At 41.2% G+C, this 19909-nt stretch overlaps 1 protein-coding gene across 1 annotated transcript in view; it reads right to left on the bottom strand.

Annotated features, from left to right (window-relative positions):
• Positions 1-19909, bottom strand: part of LOC111152542 (transient receptor potential cation channel subfamily M member 1) — a 144605-nt gene that overhangs the window by 24689 nt on the left and 100007 nt on the right. Inside the window, exons 19-26 of the mRNA XM_022511028.1 lie at positions 16743-17032; positions 14439-14667; positions 8576-8698; positions 8248-8379; positions 6028-6156; positions 3240-3491; positions 1935-2109; positions 317-337 (exon numbers count right to left, since the gene is read on the bottom strand). Of these exons, the coding sequence (XP_022366736.1) occupies positions 317-337; positions 1935-2109; positions 3240-3491; positions 6028-6156; positions 8248-8379; positions 8576-8698; positions 14439-14667; positions 16743-17032 (1351 nt within the window). The remainder of the gene's footprint in view (positions 1-316; positions 338-1934; positions 2110-3239; positions 3492-6027; positions 6157-8247; positions 8380-8575; positions 8699-14438; positions 14668-16742; positions 17033-19909) is intronic.

The raw sequence follows: 19909 nt of genomic DNA, 5'->3' as shown, positions 1-19909 counted from the left end.
ACTCTGATTCTATAGGACCTATGTCCTGAACTAAAAAATAGAATGATCCCCCCAAAAAAAAAAAAAAATAGAATGATCCCAACAGTGATCAGTGAAGTAACGTCCATGAATCTATAGTCTACCTACTTTTTACTTACTTACAGTTTATACCTCTCTTGTTTTCTGACAACAGAAAAAAAAACAAACCTTGTCTCTGACACCAGAAAACAAGAGACGTATTTAAAACCAGTGTAAGGCTGTCGGTAATTAGCTAAGGGAGAGACTGATTAATACACACACTTCATGGAGTGAAGTTATCAATTCTGTGTCAACTTACGATTAATTTCCATGGCGTAGACTATATAGCGATTGGAAAGCAGGGTTTGGGGGTTTTTTTAGGTGTTACAGGAAGGGAGGAAAGAAAATAAGATGACAGTTGAGAAAAAAGTAAAACAAATGATTAACAAAACAAGAATGGTTTTGGTTGTCACGAAATGCAAAGTACTCAAGTTTGGGAATTACAGATTCACACTTGGAAGCAGTGGTCTATTTAGATGAAACTGTATACATTATTAACTCTAGAAAATTCATATATATTTCATGAATATTGATTTTACCATATGTCATAAGCAATAAAAAGCTAACTAGTTAAAAATACTGTGAAAAAGATATGAAGCTACTGGCAGATGATCATTTTAACCAACTGGTTAACCAATCAGGCATTCTCCATAGCCCAATTCAAAAACCTCATAAGCACAAATAAATGAAAAATTATTATGCAATAATCAGATCAAGAATCAAAACCTAACATTTAATAGTGTTACTGAAAATAGCCTCGTTTGTCTCTTTATCTTCTCATTACCCAATTCAATAATAAAAAATAAAAATACCACAATTTATGTCTGGATCATACATTTACTGAAGCAACTATTCTTCAGAAAGCAAGTTAGATTTTTATGTTTCAGTTTACCAAGGTACAAACACATTCAACAATCGACTTTGAGATGTACAGGTGGTAATGATGTGTTCGGAATCACGTTATAAAAGCTAGGTAGAAGGCATTGGGTGAACTAGTTATCAGTCTAAACCAGTGGCAGGAGATATACTGAGAATCCTGCATTTCATACAAGAAGAGGATGTTCAAGACCATCTATCCCCAAGAAGCAGAGTACTGGAAATAGCAGATGTGCTTTTGTATCTGTATCTCTGTGACAGAGTACAACATACAAATGAGGGTATGGCTCTGGACACAAAAACAGGTGTGAAGAGCCTCATTCATCCGTGGGACATTAACTGGTCAGGTGAAATAAGTATAAGAACATTTGAGCTTCACTTCCTATGACACAAGAGACACCATGACCTGGCAGCTCAGCCTGGAAAGGAGCTGGGTCCTGTGCCCCTCAGAAATTCACATAGGATTATAGCTCATTTCCTCTGCTAACATTCAGATTATTGTTGATAATAAAAATTTTTAAAAATTGGACCCCCTAAGTGAAGAGGAAATTGATAGCCATGTGGATAATGGGCTTCAGAGAAGAAGCCTGAAGACGAGGGTGACACAAGGCACCAGTCACCCTGTCATGCTTACCATCTCAGTCTATTGGAATAACACTACCCACTCTGTCTTGGGGTAGAAAGAGATTTAGGTTGAAGAAATATTGGGATATTGGCACTGGGATTATATTCACAGGATAAGATGTTCACCAGGTCCAGCTAAAAGAATGGGAGACTCTTTTGAAATTCTGGTTAATGGTTTTTAGAATAGAAGAAATGACTGATGGCTCAAAAATCCACATTGCATATTCTGCACTTATTCCTTCATAAAATAATTTGATGCTTGTGTCAGAATAAAAAGTAATTCATTTCCAAATTAACACATGCTCTTCCATTAATTTGGAACTGATCATCTGCCTCAGAATCAGGGAAGAGAATCTTACTATCAATTCTATTCTTACGGTCTATCTGGTCTGCAAACACCTCTCCATAGATCATCCAGTAGGGCATGTAGAAGATGTTTCGGGCCAATTTCCAGGAAGGCTCCTCATCTGGGTGCAAAATGGCTTGACGGGCTACTCCAAAACTCATCAGCACAACCAGCATGATGACCACAAAATACAGCATGTCAATCATCTGAATAGAAAGAAAATGCGTCTCTTATTGTTTTGACTCATGGGCCAGGTTCTCTTGCTTTTGCTCTCCTTGATGACTTCATGAGTGTTTAATTAGGATGAAGAGAGCCTCTTTCCTTTCTCTCCATCCCATCGCTCCTAGTTTTTATACGCTACACAATACATACATCTTATTCTAGAATGTTGACTTCCTCATTTGCTCTTACTCTTCTCTGCTTTTGTTGCCCATAAACAAATATTTCTCTCTTAACAACAGCAAATAGAGAGAGGGAAGAATTATGAGGTAAGCATGGGAATTTTTCAGGGAGACAGAGGAGGAGATATCTAAGAAAGGAACAAGAAAATGAATTGAGAGTACAGAATATTCATTCATTACACAAATGCTGCATGGTTACAGTGAGCAATGCTCTGGTTACTGTGGATACTGAACTGGTGTAATTCCTAATTTTGGATATCCCTGAAGATGAGAGCCCTTGCCAGGATAAGCTAAACCATATATTCCTTCACTCAAAATGGCTTGTGCTATAAAGAGTTATTCCTAAACTTAAGAGATTTCCTTTCCTCTGGGACCAGTCCTAACACTGAAGCTATTTTAGGTGATATAAGGATGATCTGCTGGCTCATTTTTTTTCTTTCATATTGTATGATTTAATCTGGAAGAAATGTTGCCATGGATTTGTCTTGGCCTTTATAACATGAATTGCCTGTGCCCACTCCAGGCCGGAGTACATGGGCTGAAGACTGTTTGGAATACAGGAGGGGGTGTGACCCTAGGCCCCATTTGTTTTTGGCTTTCATCCCATGTTATGAGCCAGATTATTGATATATATATATAAAATATGTATATATAATATATATACACACATACATATACATATACAGTATTAGTATTGTACATATATACAGTAGATATATTTCTCTATATAAAGTAGTATATACTGGCTATATACATATACATGCAGTATTAACATGTAGGAAAACTATGTATTTTAAAGCAAAAGTGTTTCCTGCAAGAAACCAACTGCAAAGGAAAGACCAAATGAAGCCTAACAAAGCCACACCCAAGGCCTGGTGTCAGGTCTTTACCACAACCACAACGTCCCTAACTCCTAATGGGATGCTGGTACTAACCATCTTTCCAATCATCATCACATAGGGCCCCAGATACTTGTTGACACCAAAGATGTCCAGGACACGGATGTACCAGAAGATGATATCCACACAGTAGATCACTCGGCCATAGCCCATATATGGCTGCTTCTGTAGGCGAAGGATTGCTCCAATCATGAACGTGGAAATAGCCACGAGATCCGTGATATTCCAGTACTCCTGAAGCCAAACTTTTATTTTCTGGCTGAGTTTGCCTGGCTCTGACATGAGGATCTGAAAACAATTGCCAAAGAACAATAAACAGGGAGTGCTGTGTTGGAAGCCTCTTAGAATCTTGGAAAGATAGGACTGGTGGAACATTCCAGGGCATCTGGTCCCATTTCCTACTTAAGACCTTTAAACACTAATCTTCTCAGAGAAAGATATCTCAAAAGGGAAATTCCACGGAATCCTCTATATTCCTAGATGCAGTGTTTCACAAATTCTCAGGAAATGCCTTCTAAATTATGTCCTTCTGGGTGAAATTAAAGCAGCTGCCTCTTGATTTCTTTTTAATTCTCTGGATATGTGCCCATCAGCCCGCGTTCCAGAATTAGTCCAGGAGGAAAGTCTACAGCGGAGATACACCCAGGTGGTCTCACGAAAGGGTAATCTACCTGGTGGAGATGGCAGAATTGGGCTAGCTGTTTGTTTGCCACAATTCCTTTGCAACTTAGATATGAGAAGTGAGGGGAAGGTTAAATGATTTTTCTCCTCCTTGAGATATTACTCTTTAAAAATCACCATTTGTTTGGGGTTCCTGGGTGTCTCAGTCAGTTAAGCATCTGACTCTGGATTATGGCTCAGGTCACCATCTCAGGGTCCTGAGACTGAGCCCTGTGTTGGGCTCTGTGCTCTGCAGGGAGTCTGCTTGAGACTTTCCCTCTGCCTCTCCCCCGATGCACACTCTCTTTCTCAAATAAATCGGGTCATGATCTCAGGGTCCTGGGATCGGGCCCCGCATCGGGCTCTCTGCTTGGTGGGGAACCTGCTTCCTCCTCTCTCTCTGCCTGCGTCTCTGCCTGCTGGTGATCTCTGTCTGTCAAATAAATAAATAAAAATCTCAAATAAATCTTAAAAAAAAAACCCACCACTGATTAAAAATCACTACTTCCTCAGGGTAAAATTAAAAACATTTAACAAACAGCATGCCACAATACACAGAGAGTGAACCCCATGGATGCAGCTACGGTGTGTAGTAGGGTGGGGATCTGTTGTGCCATGTAGCACCCCTTTAGTTATGGAGACTGAGTGGGTCCTGGAGATCCCACAGATGGGATGGGGTGGTATCTAGGTTTTGGCCACAACAGAAGGGATTGACTAGTTTAACCACCTGTGTACACTGTAGCCTAGGTGGGGGGGTGGTGAGCTGTAACTAGAGGGTGAGCTCCTAGAATAAAGAACAGTATCTTAGGGGTGCCTGGGTGGCTCAGTGGGTTAAGCCTCTGCCTTCGGCTTAGGTCATGATCTCAGGGTCCTGGGATCAAGCCCCGTATCGGGGCTTGATCTGTTCAGCAGGGAGCCTGCTTCATATCCTCCTCCTCTGCCTGCCTCTCTGCCTACTTGTGATCTCTGTCTGTCAAATAAAAAAAAAAAAAAAAAGAACAGTATCTTAGCACATGGCTGGTGCTCAGTGGGATCATGGTGGCATAGGGATGGCATGGCAGGCCACTTGGGGAATACCAGTTGTAACACCTGCAGACTTTGTTGAAGCCACCTGGAAAAGAAAGACTAGTAGCAAAGGAGATGGGTTGAAAGATGTTGGATGCTGCACTTTTTTGTGTCTCAGTCTCTCATTAGACTGACAGCGTCAAACTACCTTGGCTGGGAAGGAGTTGCCAGTAATGGTTTTTTTGTTTGTTTGTTTGTTTTCAGTTCAGTGAAAGGGTTAATAACAATGGCAAAATAATAGTACTGGGTCTGTATCAGTTGGAAGAGGCACATGAAAGTCTTCTGTGTGCTTTTCCAGTTCAAATTCATTTTTTACTTGGATGTAAGCTTTCTCCTTACAAGCTAATATAGTGAGTTAAAACTTGAAGAAAAGTGCCTGGCCTTCTTTCCTCTGCCATACTCTCAGAATCTCCTGAGAGCTCTTCCTTAATAAGAAGGTAGAGTCCCCATTGCAGGTGGTAGGGAGTCATGATTCTGAGTCCTAAGTTGTAGGTAAAACATCATGTTGGGTCTCTCTTTGTTTTTAGTTTCAGTTCCCAGTAAACAGCCAAAATTTGTACCCTGTTGTAGTAATTGGTTTATCTCCTGGAAGCATTTATTACTGCTTTTACAGGACCTGAGACAGTTTTTACTACTAAACATCGCTTATTTTGCTTTGTGTGCGTGTGTGTTTTTTTTTAAAGATTTTATTTATTTATTTGACAGACAGAGAGATCACAAGTAGGCAGAGAGGCAGGCAGAGAGAGAGAGAGGAAGGGAAGCAGGTTCCCTGCTAAGCAGAGAGCCCCATGTGGGGCTCTGCACCATGACCCTGAGATCACGACCTGAGCAGAAGGCAGAGGCTTAACCCACTGAGCCACCCAGGTGCCCTGCTTTGTGTTTTGATCTACAAATTCAAATCAGAAGCAGAATACATAGACATCTTAAGCAAGGGAATGGAATAAACTTGGGATGGTGATAGCCCAAAAGAGAAAAAGGTATCATGGTACCATGGGATCATGTCACTCATGATTTGCATGGAGTGTTTTCGCAGTGAGAAGCTATATCTGAATTGAAGTCAGCGTTCAGTGGGCCTGGGACAGGACTTTGGAATAATCACCTCTCGTATTTTCTCTAATGCCAGGCTCACGATGTAGGAGATGACAATCCACTCCTGGAGACAGGGCCAGCGTTCCATCCGTACCAGGATGACATAGTTGAACAGCAATAGGTAGCCCAAGTATGATATCTGAAGGACAGAACAACTGTTAGCAGTGTTTGGGGAGATAACACATGCTGGGGAAAAAAAACCCCAACAACTTTGAAATCCTATTTTCAGGTTGACAGGTCTTCTAAAAACTGGACTGACTCATCTAGAGGAAACCTTCTGTTCATATCACCCGTGCAGATAAACTTTGGGGCAGGTCAGGAGGCATTTTATGCTCTAGGATGATATGGACACTGGCATTTCATTTTCTACATCAAGATGTATTTCTGGCCACTACCACTCTCGTGGGGGAATTATGGAGCTGCACAAAAGTATGATAGATGGGGAAATTTTTAATATTTCACTGATGTGTCTTCTACATTCCTGGAAGTTGGAAAATGTTACGTATTCTCCCTGCTTTGCAAATTTCCCTCTTGAATCTTTACACTGCCGACAGATATGGGAGGTTAGAAGTGGGAGAGTGAAAGCTGTCTGCCCAGGTGCACAAAGCTGTCCGGAGTCCCCACAATTAGGATCGACTTATCTAGTCTTTGCTGTGGCCACAACATGCTCCCTATATTTGTGGCAAGAAAAGATGCAGAGTTTGGAGACGTTTGGGAGTGAGGCATGGGGTGGAGGGAGGTGATCTGAAGTTGATTGTCTGAGGCTGATTCACTGTGGAGTGGATGAAACTTCACCTCCAGGACCTCTTGCTGGCCCAGGGCTCTTCAGGACTTATGGCAGTGGGGTTGTGTGATAGGAGGGGGTTGTTCCAACAATTGTGTATTTGTGATGTAGCAGTTTTTTGTTTTTTTTTTTTGATTCACCTTCCACCCCTCCCAGTTGTATAATCTTTACCGGTAATATAGGTAAAATCCCTTGCACCCATGATTTATTCTTTGCAGAAGAATTAGAACCAGAGTTCAGAAAATTGGGCTTCATCAGAATCTCCTGGGAAACTCTAAAATGTGCGATGTCCTCCCACAGGCCAGAGATAGTATTCAGAGGTGCGGGGTGACACTGGGGCTCCTGTGCCTCCTGGCTCTGCCCTGTGCTGAGCTCTCTTGCAGGCCAGGTGTATCAGCGGTACTCAGCTGGTTCTGACCAGAGCAGGTGGGTAGCAGTGGCTTCTCTCATTACTAGCTGTGGCTACCAGAAGGTTCGGTGTCCAGGTCCACAGCTGATCTGATTCCCCATGAAGACTTCCTCTGCCTCCTGCCTACCCTATTGCCTAATGTTCCATTTACAGCCTTGGACCCATCTCCTCACCTCCCATCACCTGCTCCTGCCTAGTCCCAAATGGAACCACATGCCAGGACCTGCCTGATGTAGGCTGTAGCTTGGTGCTTGGGACTTCATGTCCCAAGTCTTGTCCCACCCTCCCCAGCCTGCAATGGTTGTGGGAGCCTCTGCTTGCCTGCTGGGACCTCCTGCAGCCAGAGCCTATCTGTGAGAGTCACTAGCAGGCATGTGTAAAGCCAGGGCCACTCTTGTTACAGATGTAACAAGATGTTACAGATTAACACTCTTGTTGTTACACATCTTGTTACAGATGTAACACTCTTGCCTCACTCTTGGGGATGGGGAGATAGTGGCCACCAAAGGCATCTGGAGGAGAATGTGCGGCCAAGCAGTGGTCAGTTGGGTGTGCATTTCAGAGTGGAGAGGACTTGACTTGCTCCCCTGTTCTAGGAGTTTGTGATCTGGGTTCAACCACACTGCTTTGGTAACCCCACTGATATTATGGGGGGGGGGAAATGGCACCTGTGAGTTTGCTGTTTAAATCATGAGTCATCTTTGTTGGTTTAAAAATAAAACGGTATTTCTCTAAGCTTTTATTACCAAAGCATTTAATAAATCCTTCATCTTAAGCAAACAGGACTGTTTTGTTTTACAAGGTGGTGTATTTGGGGCTAGAAGGGCCATATACCTACATGCATGTAAATATAGGACAAGATCCCAGATACAGTTTCAGCTGAAGATTTGAGTCAGTCCTGGTTTTGTTTTCATAATTCATTTTAATTCTGTGAACTTTAAAACATCTGTAAAAGCCTTTGACATGTTTGACATATTTCTCAAGTCTCACAATTCTGTGTGTTCAACGGTTAGCAAACGCTAATGAGGAAGCCTTACCGTATAGAACCAGAATTTGACAATGGGAGCATTATAGAATTCACAGATCTTCGTTCCTATGGGGATGCTTTTTTGCTTTTTGTGCTCATTTTCCTCATCACCCTTTTTTGAACCAGTGTCTGCATTCGCATCCTGGAAAACAACGGCACACAGCAAGCAGGTTGCTAAATGGGAAGTGCACAGCAGTTAACAGATAGACGTCTTCAAAAATAAATAATTACACCGAGTTCCCCCATTATTGTGGTTTCTAAACTCGTGGCAAGAGAAATCTCAACAATTTTGAGAATGAGAGTGAATTGATACTGTTGCGATCAAGGGTGGCACTGACCATATTCTCCTCTTCTTTCTCTTTGCCGTCTTCGTTCTCCTTGGATGTCTGATATGAGAAGTCATCATATGTGCGAAACTCCAAAAACAAAATGGTAGGGGGAAAAAGAATCCCCATTATAACCTACATAAAAGGAGAAAAAAATTTTTTTTAAAGATTTTTAGATTTTTAAGCTCTGGCAATTCTAGAAAATGATCCTAGTATATGTAAAAATTTTAAATTATGACCTTCAGTGTTACTCAATAAATTGAGCAGTCCTAGAAGAGTTTTGTCACTGCTCTGATGTTCTGTGGCTTACTTAGTTTGATATATTGGCAGAGTTGCAGACTGTGAAAAATTTAAGAACTTTCACCAAATTATTTCAGATAGACAGCAAACAGTATTGTGTGGAATCCTGTCTTAAAAAGCAGAGAGTTTACATTGAGTTTCAAAGAAGGTAAATCATTAAATTAAAATATAATAATATGAGTGAGAATAAATACATAATAATACCTTTAGTAAAGTAGATAGAAAATATTTTATATAGAAATGACTTAGATGTAAATGTGAATGTATGGATTAAGAATTAAAAGATGAATGTAATTTGGGCTAGATCTAGACAAAAGGATGGCCTGGCCTATGGATGGAAAACTTTGTTGTCATTTTTATCAGTGCTGTGATGTGTACCACCAATACAGAAATCTGTTCCCAATGTTCAGTGCTGAGTTTGAGAAATTTCTCTCAGTGATCCATTATTAAGAACACTACAAAGGGGTTATTTCTACCATATATTAAAAAGTATATACAATTTAAAAATCCATAATTAAGATAGTATGATATAGGTGCATGAATAGAACAAACAAAGGAATAGGATAGAAAGTCCAGAAATAGATTCAAATTCACATCAAAAATTAGTATAAGGTAAAAGTACCACCTCAAATTGGATGAATAAAGATGGACTATTTAATAAAAGTGGTATTGAGAAACTGCATGATCAACCAGAACACAATTAAGGGGGATTCTACCTCTGCCCAGCCTAAATGAAAGATTAAAGATTTCACAAAAGAAAAAAAAAAGTGGTGGTGTGGGAAGAATGTGAAAAAACTATAAAAAAAATCATGTGAGAATTTTTCAGAAGAAGGATGGTTGGAGGAAGACCTTTCTAACTATGCCCACAAATCAAGAAGCAATTAATCTGTATCACAAGCCCATCTCCAAAGGGACCTCCATCATGACTTTAAAGGAACAGGTTCTTTCCGTTCTTTTACAGCTTTATCTCCTGAGCATGCATTCTTAGACCTGGGTTGTCCAGTTTGGGGTCCATGAGTCACAAGTTGCTATGGAGCATTTGAAATGGGGTTGGTCTAAATCAGAAGTGCAAAGTACTCAACAGATTTCAAAGACTTAGAACAGAAACAGAATATTAATGATCTCATTAATGATTTTTTTCCTATTGTATGTCGAAATGATAATATTTTGTATATAATGGTTTAAATAAATACTAAAATTAATTTCAACTGTTATCTTTTTGCTTTTTACAATATACTTTTATTGACCAGACCCAGGTTCAAGCCCCTTTTTGAGAATGTAGATAATGTGTTCTTTCATCAGGAAGCTCTTGGTGATTTTAGGGGCCACTGATACCTGTTAGATTTGTTAGTTGAGAGAAGGGTGTTGAGAATTGGTGATGTTCTAACTCTATCATTTATTTTTTTTAAATATTTTGTTTAAAGGTCGGAAAAGAAGGGAGGGGGGTGGGGGGTAGGGGGGTAGGGAGAGGGTGGTGGGGTTATGGACATTGGGGAGAGTATGTGCTATGGTGAGTGCTGTGAAGTGTGTAAACCTGGCGATTCACAGACTGTACCCCTGGGGCTAATAATACATTATATGTTTATAAAAATTTTTTTAAAATATTTTGTTTATTTATTTGAAAGATACAGCATAAGTACAAGCAGAGGGGAAGGACAGAAGGAGAAGGAGAAGCAGACTCCCCTGCTGAGCAGGGATCCTGATGTGGGGTTCCATCTCTGGATCCCAAGATCATGACCTGAGCAGAAGGCAGGTGCTTAACCAACTGAGCCACCTAGGCACCCCTTTTTAAAATTTTTAGTTGGACTAAATTTATGAAGACTTTCACATTTCCCTTCATCTATCAGTGGTTACCCATGGTTGAGATCATGTAGGAAATGTGGGCTAAATACTTAATTCTAAATACTTAATTCAACTATCTTCCAGATAATGAATTGGTTTCTTATCATCCACTAAAGTATAGCATATGATTATAAACTCATGGATTTAAACATGTATGATATGTTTCCATCTATTGCTATTAGGAATGTTATTGAAAGCCAAATTGTCCCATCTTTGCCTGTGGAAGCCTCTTCAAGTGGGCTCCTGGTCTCCTTGTTCTTACCGTACTGGTCTTTGAGAGTTTCTTTGCCATCTGATGCGTGAAGATGCTCAGGGCTTATCTTGTACATTTCCAGCTCTCCAGATCTAGAGTGAACCATTTCTCTAAGAAATTCTGTCTCCAGTTAGTGGGAAATTTATTTTAAAACCATAGTCTGGGCTTTGGAGATGTCTGTGACTTTTGGGGAGGTCATTGTTTCTAGGCTTTTCATTGGTCAAAGACAGAATAAGTTCATATTGATGCTTCCAGCTAAATACTATATAGGCTTTCTGTTTCCTTTTGTTCCACACTGAGTCCTAGTTCTCAAGGACTGACACGATGTTAGAATTAAAATATCCCTTGCTACTCAGTTGCTTTAACTTTATAGTTTCAGAATAACAATGATAATACTACTATAGTCAATATGATTATTGAAAACAGCAATTTTTGGGGTGCCTGGGTGGCTCAGTGGGTTAAACCTCTGCCTTCAGCTCGGGTCATGATCTCAGGGTCCTGGCATTAAGCCCCATATCCGACCTTCTGCTTAGCGGGGAGCCTGCTTCCCCCCTCTCTCTCTCTGCCGGCCTCCCTGTCTGCTTGTGATCTCTGTCTGTCAAATAAATAAATAAAATCTTAAAAAAAAAAAAAAAGAAAACAGTAATTTTTTTGCACAGGTGCTCTGATTATCTCCTCCTTTTGAAAATAATTATTATATCTACATTATCAGAAGACATAGCCATTACATATTATGCTCTCTCCTTCTTAGCCCTCCCCCAGTCTCAGCACTGTAAATAAATATCTATCTGAGGCTTACCATTAGTCCTTATACTGATGCCTCTCTGGTTATTTTGGTTCTTGGAACCTCATTCTCCTAATAGAGTCTTCAGAATTGCCTCCTAGGAATTGTATTTCCTGCTGTTCTTGCCTGTTGGTAAGAGTTAATATGTACCCTTTATATTTAACAGTCACTTTTTGGGATATAAAATCCTGGCCTGTCATTTTTCTTCTGGGAGCATCTTTGTATGATACACTCCATTTTTTTCTCCCTGACACAAGTGGTTGCTGTTGGAAGTCTGACAATAATCTTGTTGTTGTTGTTGTGTTTTGCCTGGATGCCCAGAGGGTTTTTTCTTTTTCACTAAAATCCACTAATTTAAAAATGTGTGTTGATGTTGGCTCTCCTGGGTTGACAAACTCAGGTTTGGAATGTGTCTTTTCAACATACAATTTCAAATCATTTGACTTCAAGAGAAATCTTTGAATTATATTTTAAGATAATCACTTTGAACTATTCCTGGTTTTCGTCCTTACTGATAACAATTTCACATTTTTAACAACCTGAGTGATATTTGATACTGCTGTTTCTTTGTTAATGTAAGTATTACCTATTGACATCCTATTCCTCTGCTCCATTTTTAATAGGCACAGGAATATTTTCAGTTCCTACGAGGATGCCTTTGTCGTAAACTGAAATCCTTATCTCTTGTCTCAACAACTTTCGATACTCTCGATTGCCTGCTTTATTTTTCACTTTTTTAAAAGATTTTATTTATTATTTATTTGACAGGCAGAGATCACAAGTAGGCAGAGAGGCAGGCAGAGAGAGAGGAGGAAGCAGGCTCCCTGCTGAGCAGAGAGCCAGGATGGATGCGGGGCTTGATCCCAGGACCCTGGGATCATGACCTGAGCCGAAGGCAGAGGCTTAACCACTGAGCCACCCTCCATTGCCCCTCGAATTGCTCCTCGATTCACCCCTCGATTCGTCCCTCGATTGCCCGCTTTATAATATGGGTCACTATCCTTCTCACTACCCTCCTTTCTGCCTTCCACCACCCAGTTTTCCCAAGCGGTGCCTTTGCTTCTGTATTTTCATACTGGGTGACTTTTGTATCCTGTTTAGGAATCTTTCTTGAGTCTTCAGTGCTTTGTCTGTGGAACTCTTCTAAAAACTGAAAACCAAGAAAAAGCATTTCCGTTTTTAGTACTATATAAATATTGTTTATTGCACGGCCATATGGCAATTTTAATGTAGAATTCTTGCGCCCCTAAAGGATCATGTTCTTGGCATCAGAGATCAAGTGGTCTTTTTTACATTCGACCAGCCATTCAGAATCATTCTGAATTTTAATTTGAATCCTAACTGAACCTTAACTTTTGTTTTCTTCCTGGAATTTGATTCCCCTTCTATGTTCTCATAAAGGATTTTCTTGTTAAGAAAGTGTTTTCATTTAAAAAAAAAGAAAGAAAGAAAAGAAACTGTGTTTGTTTTCTTAACCAGTATCTCTGATACTTGTAGCTGCTCAGTAATTCCACCTATTTATTGGAATTTATTGGAATTTACTGGAAGCACTTTCTTCTTGGATCTCACTGACTCCTTAGATTCGTTTAATCTGACTGACTTTTAATCCTGATGCTCAGTTCTCATATGAGGATAAAGCATCCTCTTAAAAATTTTTTTTAAGATTTTATTTATTTATTTGACAGACAGAAATCACTAGTAGGTAGAGAGGCATGCAGAGAGAGAGGAGGAAGCAGGCTCCCCACTGAGCAGAGAGCCGGATATGGGCTTAGATCCCAGGACCCTGGGATCATGACCTGAGCCGAAGGTAGAGGCTTTAACCCACTGAGCCCCCCAGGCGGCCCCCCTTCAAAATTTTAAGACATGGAGGGCCTTCTATTTGCCAGAACCACACAGCATAACATATAGTGTCTTTTCTTTACCCTCATGGCTCTCCCATGAGATTGGTATAATATTGTCATGAGGAACTGGCTTATCTGAAGATTAGAATCTCTCCTCAAGATAACCTAATAGTTGGTGTGCCTGGGTGGCTCAGTTGGTGAAGCATCCAACTCTTGATCTCAGCTCAGGTCTTGAACTCAGGGTCATGAGTTCAAGCCTTGCATTAGGCTTGATGTTGGGTGTGAAGCTTACTTGAAACAAAAAGAAAGAGAGAAAGAAAGAAAGGTAACCTAGTCGTTAACGAAAGAAAGAAAGAAAGAAAGAAAGAAAGATAACCTAGTCATTAACAGTAGTAAACAGCAGAATTAGGATTTCATCACAATACACTTTTCCACCCACTACATCCTTTTCAAGCCCATTCATAACCTCATATTCTCTTACAAACCCCATGTAATGAAAACATTGCCAATCAAATTAATATTACACAACTTGGGAGTTGTAACGGGATCTATAGAAAGAGTTCAGATGTCTGCTTTAATGGCAGGTAGATGGCCTGTCCAGGGGGTGTGTGGTTAGTTAGGGTGGACTCCAGGCTCCGTAAACCAGGCCCAGCGATTAAGTTGGGCATTAGACCTCTTGGGTTCAGGTCCTGGATCCACGCCTTCCTGACTCAGACCCTGGGCAAATTACTTAAGTCATCTGTAAGACAGGCATCTCCCTGGTGGGGTTGTTCAGAGGAGTAAATGAAATAATCCACAGGAAGTGCCCAGCTCAGCAAGGTGCAGAGTCAGAGCTCACAACACGTCATTACGTACTTTCAGGCCAGGGTTTTTCCTCATCCGCAGCCTTCCCATCCACATGTCAGTCAGCAGCATCTGGCTACAGGTGTGAGCGATGAAGTCCCGATGTTTGGCTGCCACTGCCAGCTTCAGGCAGGTGGAGTTGCTCCAGTTCTTGAGCTCGTAGGTCAGCAGTTTCATGGCAATCTGCTCATCATGCTTATAGGACTGGTCTAACAACTCCACTGCAAGCTGGCCGAAGTCTCTGGAGGGAAAGAAACCAGCCAGGGCTGAAGCTGCAGTGGCCACACACTCTTTGTTAGAGAGACAGGGACATCATGGAGCCACAGGACTCAGAATCCTTGATTTCCAATCTTCTGCGGTTGGGAATCTCATGGGGTATGTCCCCAGATGGGAATGGCTGGGACCAGGGCTCTGTGCTCAGTCATGTTGGGGGACTGACTGCTCCTGCTGCAAAAAAAAGACTTTAGAATGACACCGCATTTGCCCTCAGGTCCCAGGGACACAGAGACGAGGAGACGAAGTTCTTTCCCTTGACTGTTCATGGAAAAGGGATGTAGACAGAAAGGAGAACAAAGTCCCTGTGGCAATGGAAGTCAGAATATGGCTACCTTCTATGGAGTGTATGGGTGGACATTGCAAGGGGATACCAGGAGGGCTGGTAGGTCTAGGTAAGGTCCTGTTCCTTGACCTAGCTTTTGGTCATACCAGTATGTTGTTTGTGAACACATACGTTTGTATGGATGCCTTTCTCTGCACATGAGCAATGTGGTCACAAGAGAATCCAACATTCTCAGTGCAATGAAAGAGACAGGTTCTAGTTGTCATGGGGACCTAGAGCAGCCAGGGCCCCGTTGTTGGAGGTGGAGGATGGGAAAATTATGGGAGCCAAGCTGAGGAGAAGGGAGGAGAGGATGACACAAGTTGAACTAAAAATATACAAATTTTTTAAAGATCTTTTTAAAAAAAATTATTTACTTGAGAGAGAGCGAGCGAGAGAGAGCGAGCACAGAGGGAGAGGAAGAAGCAGACTCCCCACTGAGTTGAGATCCCAAGACACTGAGGTCATGACCTGAGCTGAAGGCAGACATTTAACTGACTGAGCCACCCCAGCACCCCTGTAAACATAAAACTTATTCCATTTTCTGGATGACATTCCAATACTCAATGGCAGTCATAAACATTCCCTGTTCCTTCAACATTTTTCATGGAATGTGGTTAAGATAAAGTTCCAAAGTGATCGCCCTTCATGAAGTTTTTGTTTCTCCATTTTTTGTAAGATTTCATTCCAATGATGAGCTGAAGGATACAGAAGGGAGGAATTATGTGTGGGGGATTGGCCTTCCCTGTTCCCTAAAAAGGAATGCTCTCTAGCCTCAGGTCCTACAGGCTGTAGGGTGACGTATCACCATGAGAATCCTCCAGGAAGCAGAGGGACGGTGTTTACCAACTCACTGAGACAGGGGAATACCACCCTATTTTTTTAGATAACCTTGAATTCCCAATGTTTAGAAATCTAGTGATTTTGGAAATCACTAAATCTAATTTTATTTAGAAAATAAAAGCAGTGCACCTCAGAAAAGAAAGATGTCAGATGTTGGCAGAGTTGCCTGTGTAGGGTCTATAAAGTTCCTGGGTCTGTAAAGTTGTATTGGGACTTCTGGGTTTTGGTTCTGCATGTAAGCGGCTTGGAAGTGACCAGTCTGTCCTCACAATAAGTGAAAAGCTGGACAAACTGAAAATTGACAGCTCTTCTAAACTCATCAGAGAATTGAGATCACAGCGCACACTGCTGCTCCCCAAGCTGCAGAGACAGACAGAGAAATAAGTCAGTGTGCCCTGTTTCTTAACAAGGCCTGCCGGAAGAAGAAACTAGTTAGCCATAGACTAACTTACTGGGTATTATGAGAGCCTAATTGTCCTGGGAGAAGGGAAATACCCAACTGCGGGACCCTCTGGCTGTCCTGTTCCACCTAAATGAGAGAAGGAGCACTTGAGAAAGTCAAGTTGAGAGGTAATGTCACTAGAGTTGTACTCCTCAGTGTGTTTCAGTATGGAAATCTGTTTCACTGTCTTTGCCTTAACATTATGTTTCCATAGTTCCCGTGAGAGGGCAATAAAAAAACAAAACAATGACAGTCTAGAAATACCTCAGAGAAACAGAAGGAAAAATATTGACATGATGGACAAAGTGATTTATGACTAAGCTTTAAACATAATGGGACTTACGTGAGAAATGCATTTGCCACCCTCCCGCAAGGGGACAGGTCCTCAGGACAATAGTCTCTCCCAGTTCTTAAATTCCTTTGAGACACTCACTTTGAGTTGTTGTCCAGATCCTGGGAGATATCGTCCACCAGCTCGCTCTCAGAGGACTCGTGGGCCATTGACTTGTACAGCTTACAGGCCACAAGGGCCTTGGCCATGCTCTCCTCGCCTCGCTGCCAGAGGAAGACCGCCATTTTCTGACGCTTCATCAGCACAGCCCACACCATCAGCTCGTGGAAAGGGTACTGGAACCGACTCACAGCAGGGTCATCCACATCAATGTCAATCTCTTCCTCCTTCTTCTTTTTCTTCTTCTTCCCTTTGGCTGGAGGCTCATCATCCTGAGGGGAGACAAGCACCTTTTTTCATGCTTCTGTCATAAGTGCACAGCAAAGGATTTCATGACTACCAAAAAAAGGAAAACCCTTTTGTCAGCGGTAATAAAGAGATTTTGTAAATACATCTGAGGTTCCCACTCAGTATATTAATTCTTGTGGAAAGAAGGACATGTGTTTATTATAATAAGGAAAACACTTAAACCCAAAATGGACTGAAAAGGCATGCTAGAGTTTTATGACTTTATACTTCTGGGTTGGCAGGTTTTTTTTTTTTTTTCACAAGCCTTTAAAAATTGAGGGGATACAAATAACAAGTATAATGGGCATGTGGAGGAACCCTCTTACAATGTTGGTGGGAATGAAAGCCGGTGCAGCCACTGTGGTAAACAGTATGGAGTTTCCCCAAAAAGTTAAAAATAGAGCTACCCTATGATCCAGTAATTCCACTGCTGGGCATTTACCCAAGGAAAACAAAAACACTAATTTGAAGAGATACATGTATCCCTATCTTTATTGCAGTATTATTTACAATAGCTAAGATGTGAAAGCAACATGTGTCCATCAACAGATGAATGAATAAAGAGGTGGAATTTACACACAAAGCAATATTACTCAGCCACAAAAAAAGAACAAGATATTGCCATTTGCAACAACATGGATGGACATAGAAGATATGATGCTAAGTGAAATAAGCCAGACAAAGAAAGACTAATACCACATGATTTCACTTACATGTGTAACCTAGCAAGCAAAACAAACAAATAAGCGGACAAACAAAAATCCCAGACTTATATACAGACAAAAATCTGGTGGTTGCCAGAGGGGATGATGTGGAGGGATAGATGAAATAAGTGAAAGGGACTCAGGGGTACAAACTTCCAGTTATAAAATAAATAAGTCATAGAGGTGAAAAGTACAGAATAGGCAATATAGTCAATAACGTTGTAGTGACATTGCATGGTGACAGATGATGATAACACTTATTACGGTGAGTGCGGAGAAACATAGAATTGTTGAATCAGGGCACCTGGGTGGCTCAGTGGGTTAAGCCTCTGCCTTCGGCATCGGGCTCTCTGCTCAGCAGGGAGCCTGCTTCCTCCTCTCTCTCTCTCTGCCTGCCTCTCTCCCTACTTGTGATCTCTGTCAAATAAATAAATAAAATCTTAAAAAAAAAGAATTGGTGAATCAGTCATATATGGGAAACTAATGCCACATTGTGCGTCAAATATACTTCAATAATAAATTTTTGGAAAAGCCTGAGGACATGCTACAAAACTGAAAGAAAGAATACACTAAAACACAAACAGCATCACGGGAGAGGTAAAGTTTATTTTCTTGGGGAAGTCTCCCAATATCAATGTCAGACATAGGTGACCAGAGATGAATAGGAAAATGTAGAAGGGGAGAGAGAAAAAAATGTTGTAGGTTTTCCCTATCAATGTTTAAAGGAAGCAAATGTTCCTTTGTAAATGAGCTTTGTCCTTTCACGTGTGTGGTGCAGAGGGAAGGCCAAAATTTCCATTTCCTCAAGGGATGATGAGGGATTGTTCTGAAAATAGAACAGGATCCAAAAGAAAGGTGGGTCATGACAGGGAGAATCGGGGTGAACCTGGGAGCAAGATTAATTAGGTGGGCTCAGATTACTGCAGGCTAAGACTTCAGTACTCAGTGGAATAACAGACATGGATATTCATTCCTTTGCAAACAGCTTTCCCATCAATTACCTACACTTATTCTTCAATGACTCAGAGGTTGTGAATTTCTTCCATTCCCTCAGATGAGGAAGTTGTGGCCCAAAGTCTGAATAACTTGCCCACATTCACACAACTACAGTGGCTGGGTTGGAGGCCTGGCCCTCCAATTCTTATCATGCGTTATTCATGACTGACCTAATTGTTATAGTTTCGTTTTTTAAAAAATTTAATTCAATTTTATTTTTTTCAGTGTTCCAGAACTCATCATTTATGCACCACACCCAGTGCTCCAAGCAGTACCTGCCCTCCATAACACCCACCACCAGTCTCACCCCACCCCCCATAAAACTCTCAGTTTGTTATAGTTCTTTTTTTTTTTTTTTAAGATTTTATGTATTTATTTGACAGAGATCACAAGTAGGAAGAGAGGCAGACAGAGAGAGAGGAGGAAGCAGGCTCCCTGCTGAGCAGAGGGCCCAATGCGGGGCTCAATCCCAGGACCCTGGGATCATGACCTGAGCCGAAGGCAGAGGCTTTAACCCTCTGAGCCACCCAGGCACCCCTGTTATAGTTTCTTCATGAGTTGTAACATTTCTACTGAAACTGTCATACCTTGTCCTGGATTTAAATGTTTTTGTTCTAATTTTCTAAACGGTCACAGTAAAACTACAGTCACAGTAATTTAGGGGAGGTTGTTCTATATAGGTTAAAAATTGCCACATAGAGAGGACATGAACAGACACTTCTGCAAAGAAGACACCAGATGGCCAACAGATGCATGAAAAAGTGCTCCACATCACTCGGCATCAGGGAAATACAAATCAAAACCACAGTGAGATACCACTTCACACCAGTCAGAATGGCTAAAATTAACAAGTCAGGAAATGACAGATGCTGGCGAGGAGGCAGAGAAAGGGGAACCCTCTTACACTGTTGGTGGGAATGCAAGCTGGTGCAACCACTCTGGAAAACAGCATGGAGGTTCCTCAAAAATTTGAAAATAGAGCTACCCTATAACCCAGCAATTGCACTAAAGATACAAATGTAGTGATCCAAAGGGACACGTGCACCTGAATGTTTATAGCAGCAATGTCCACAATAGCCAAACTATGGAAAGAACCTAGATATCCATCGACAGGTGAATGGATAAAGAAGATATGGTATATATATATATATATATATATAT

Source organism: Enhydra lutris, unplaced genomic scaffold (genome assembly GCF_002288905.1).
Source record: "Enhydra lutris kenyoni isolate GAN:26980312 unplaced genomic scaffold, ASM228890v2 scaffoldscaffold29, whole genome shotgun sequence".
Lineage (NCBI taxonomy): Eukaryota > Metazoa > Chordata > Mammalia > Carnivora > Mustelidae > Enhydra > Enhydra lutris.
The sequence above is the reverse complement of the archived record's forward strand: the minus strand, read 5'-3'. Positions and strand labels throughout refer to the sequence as shown.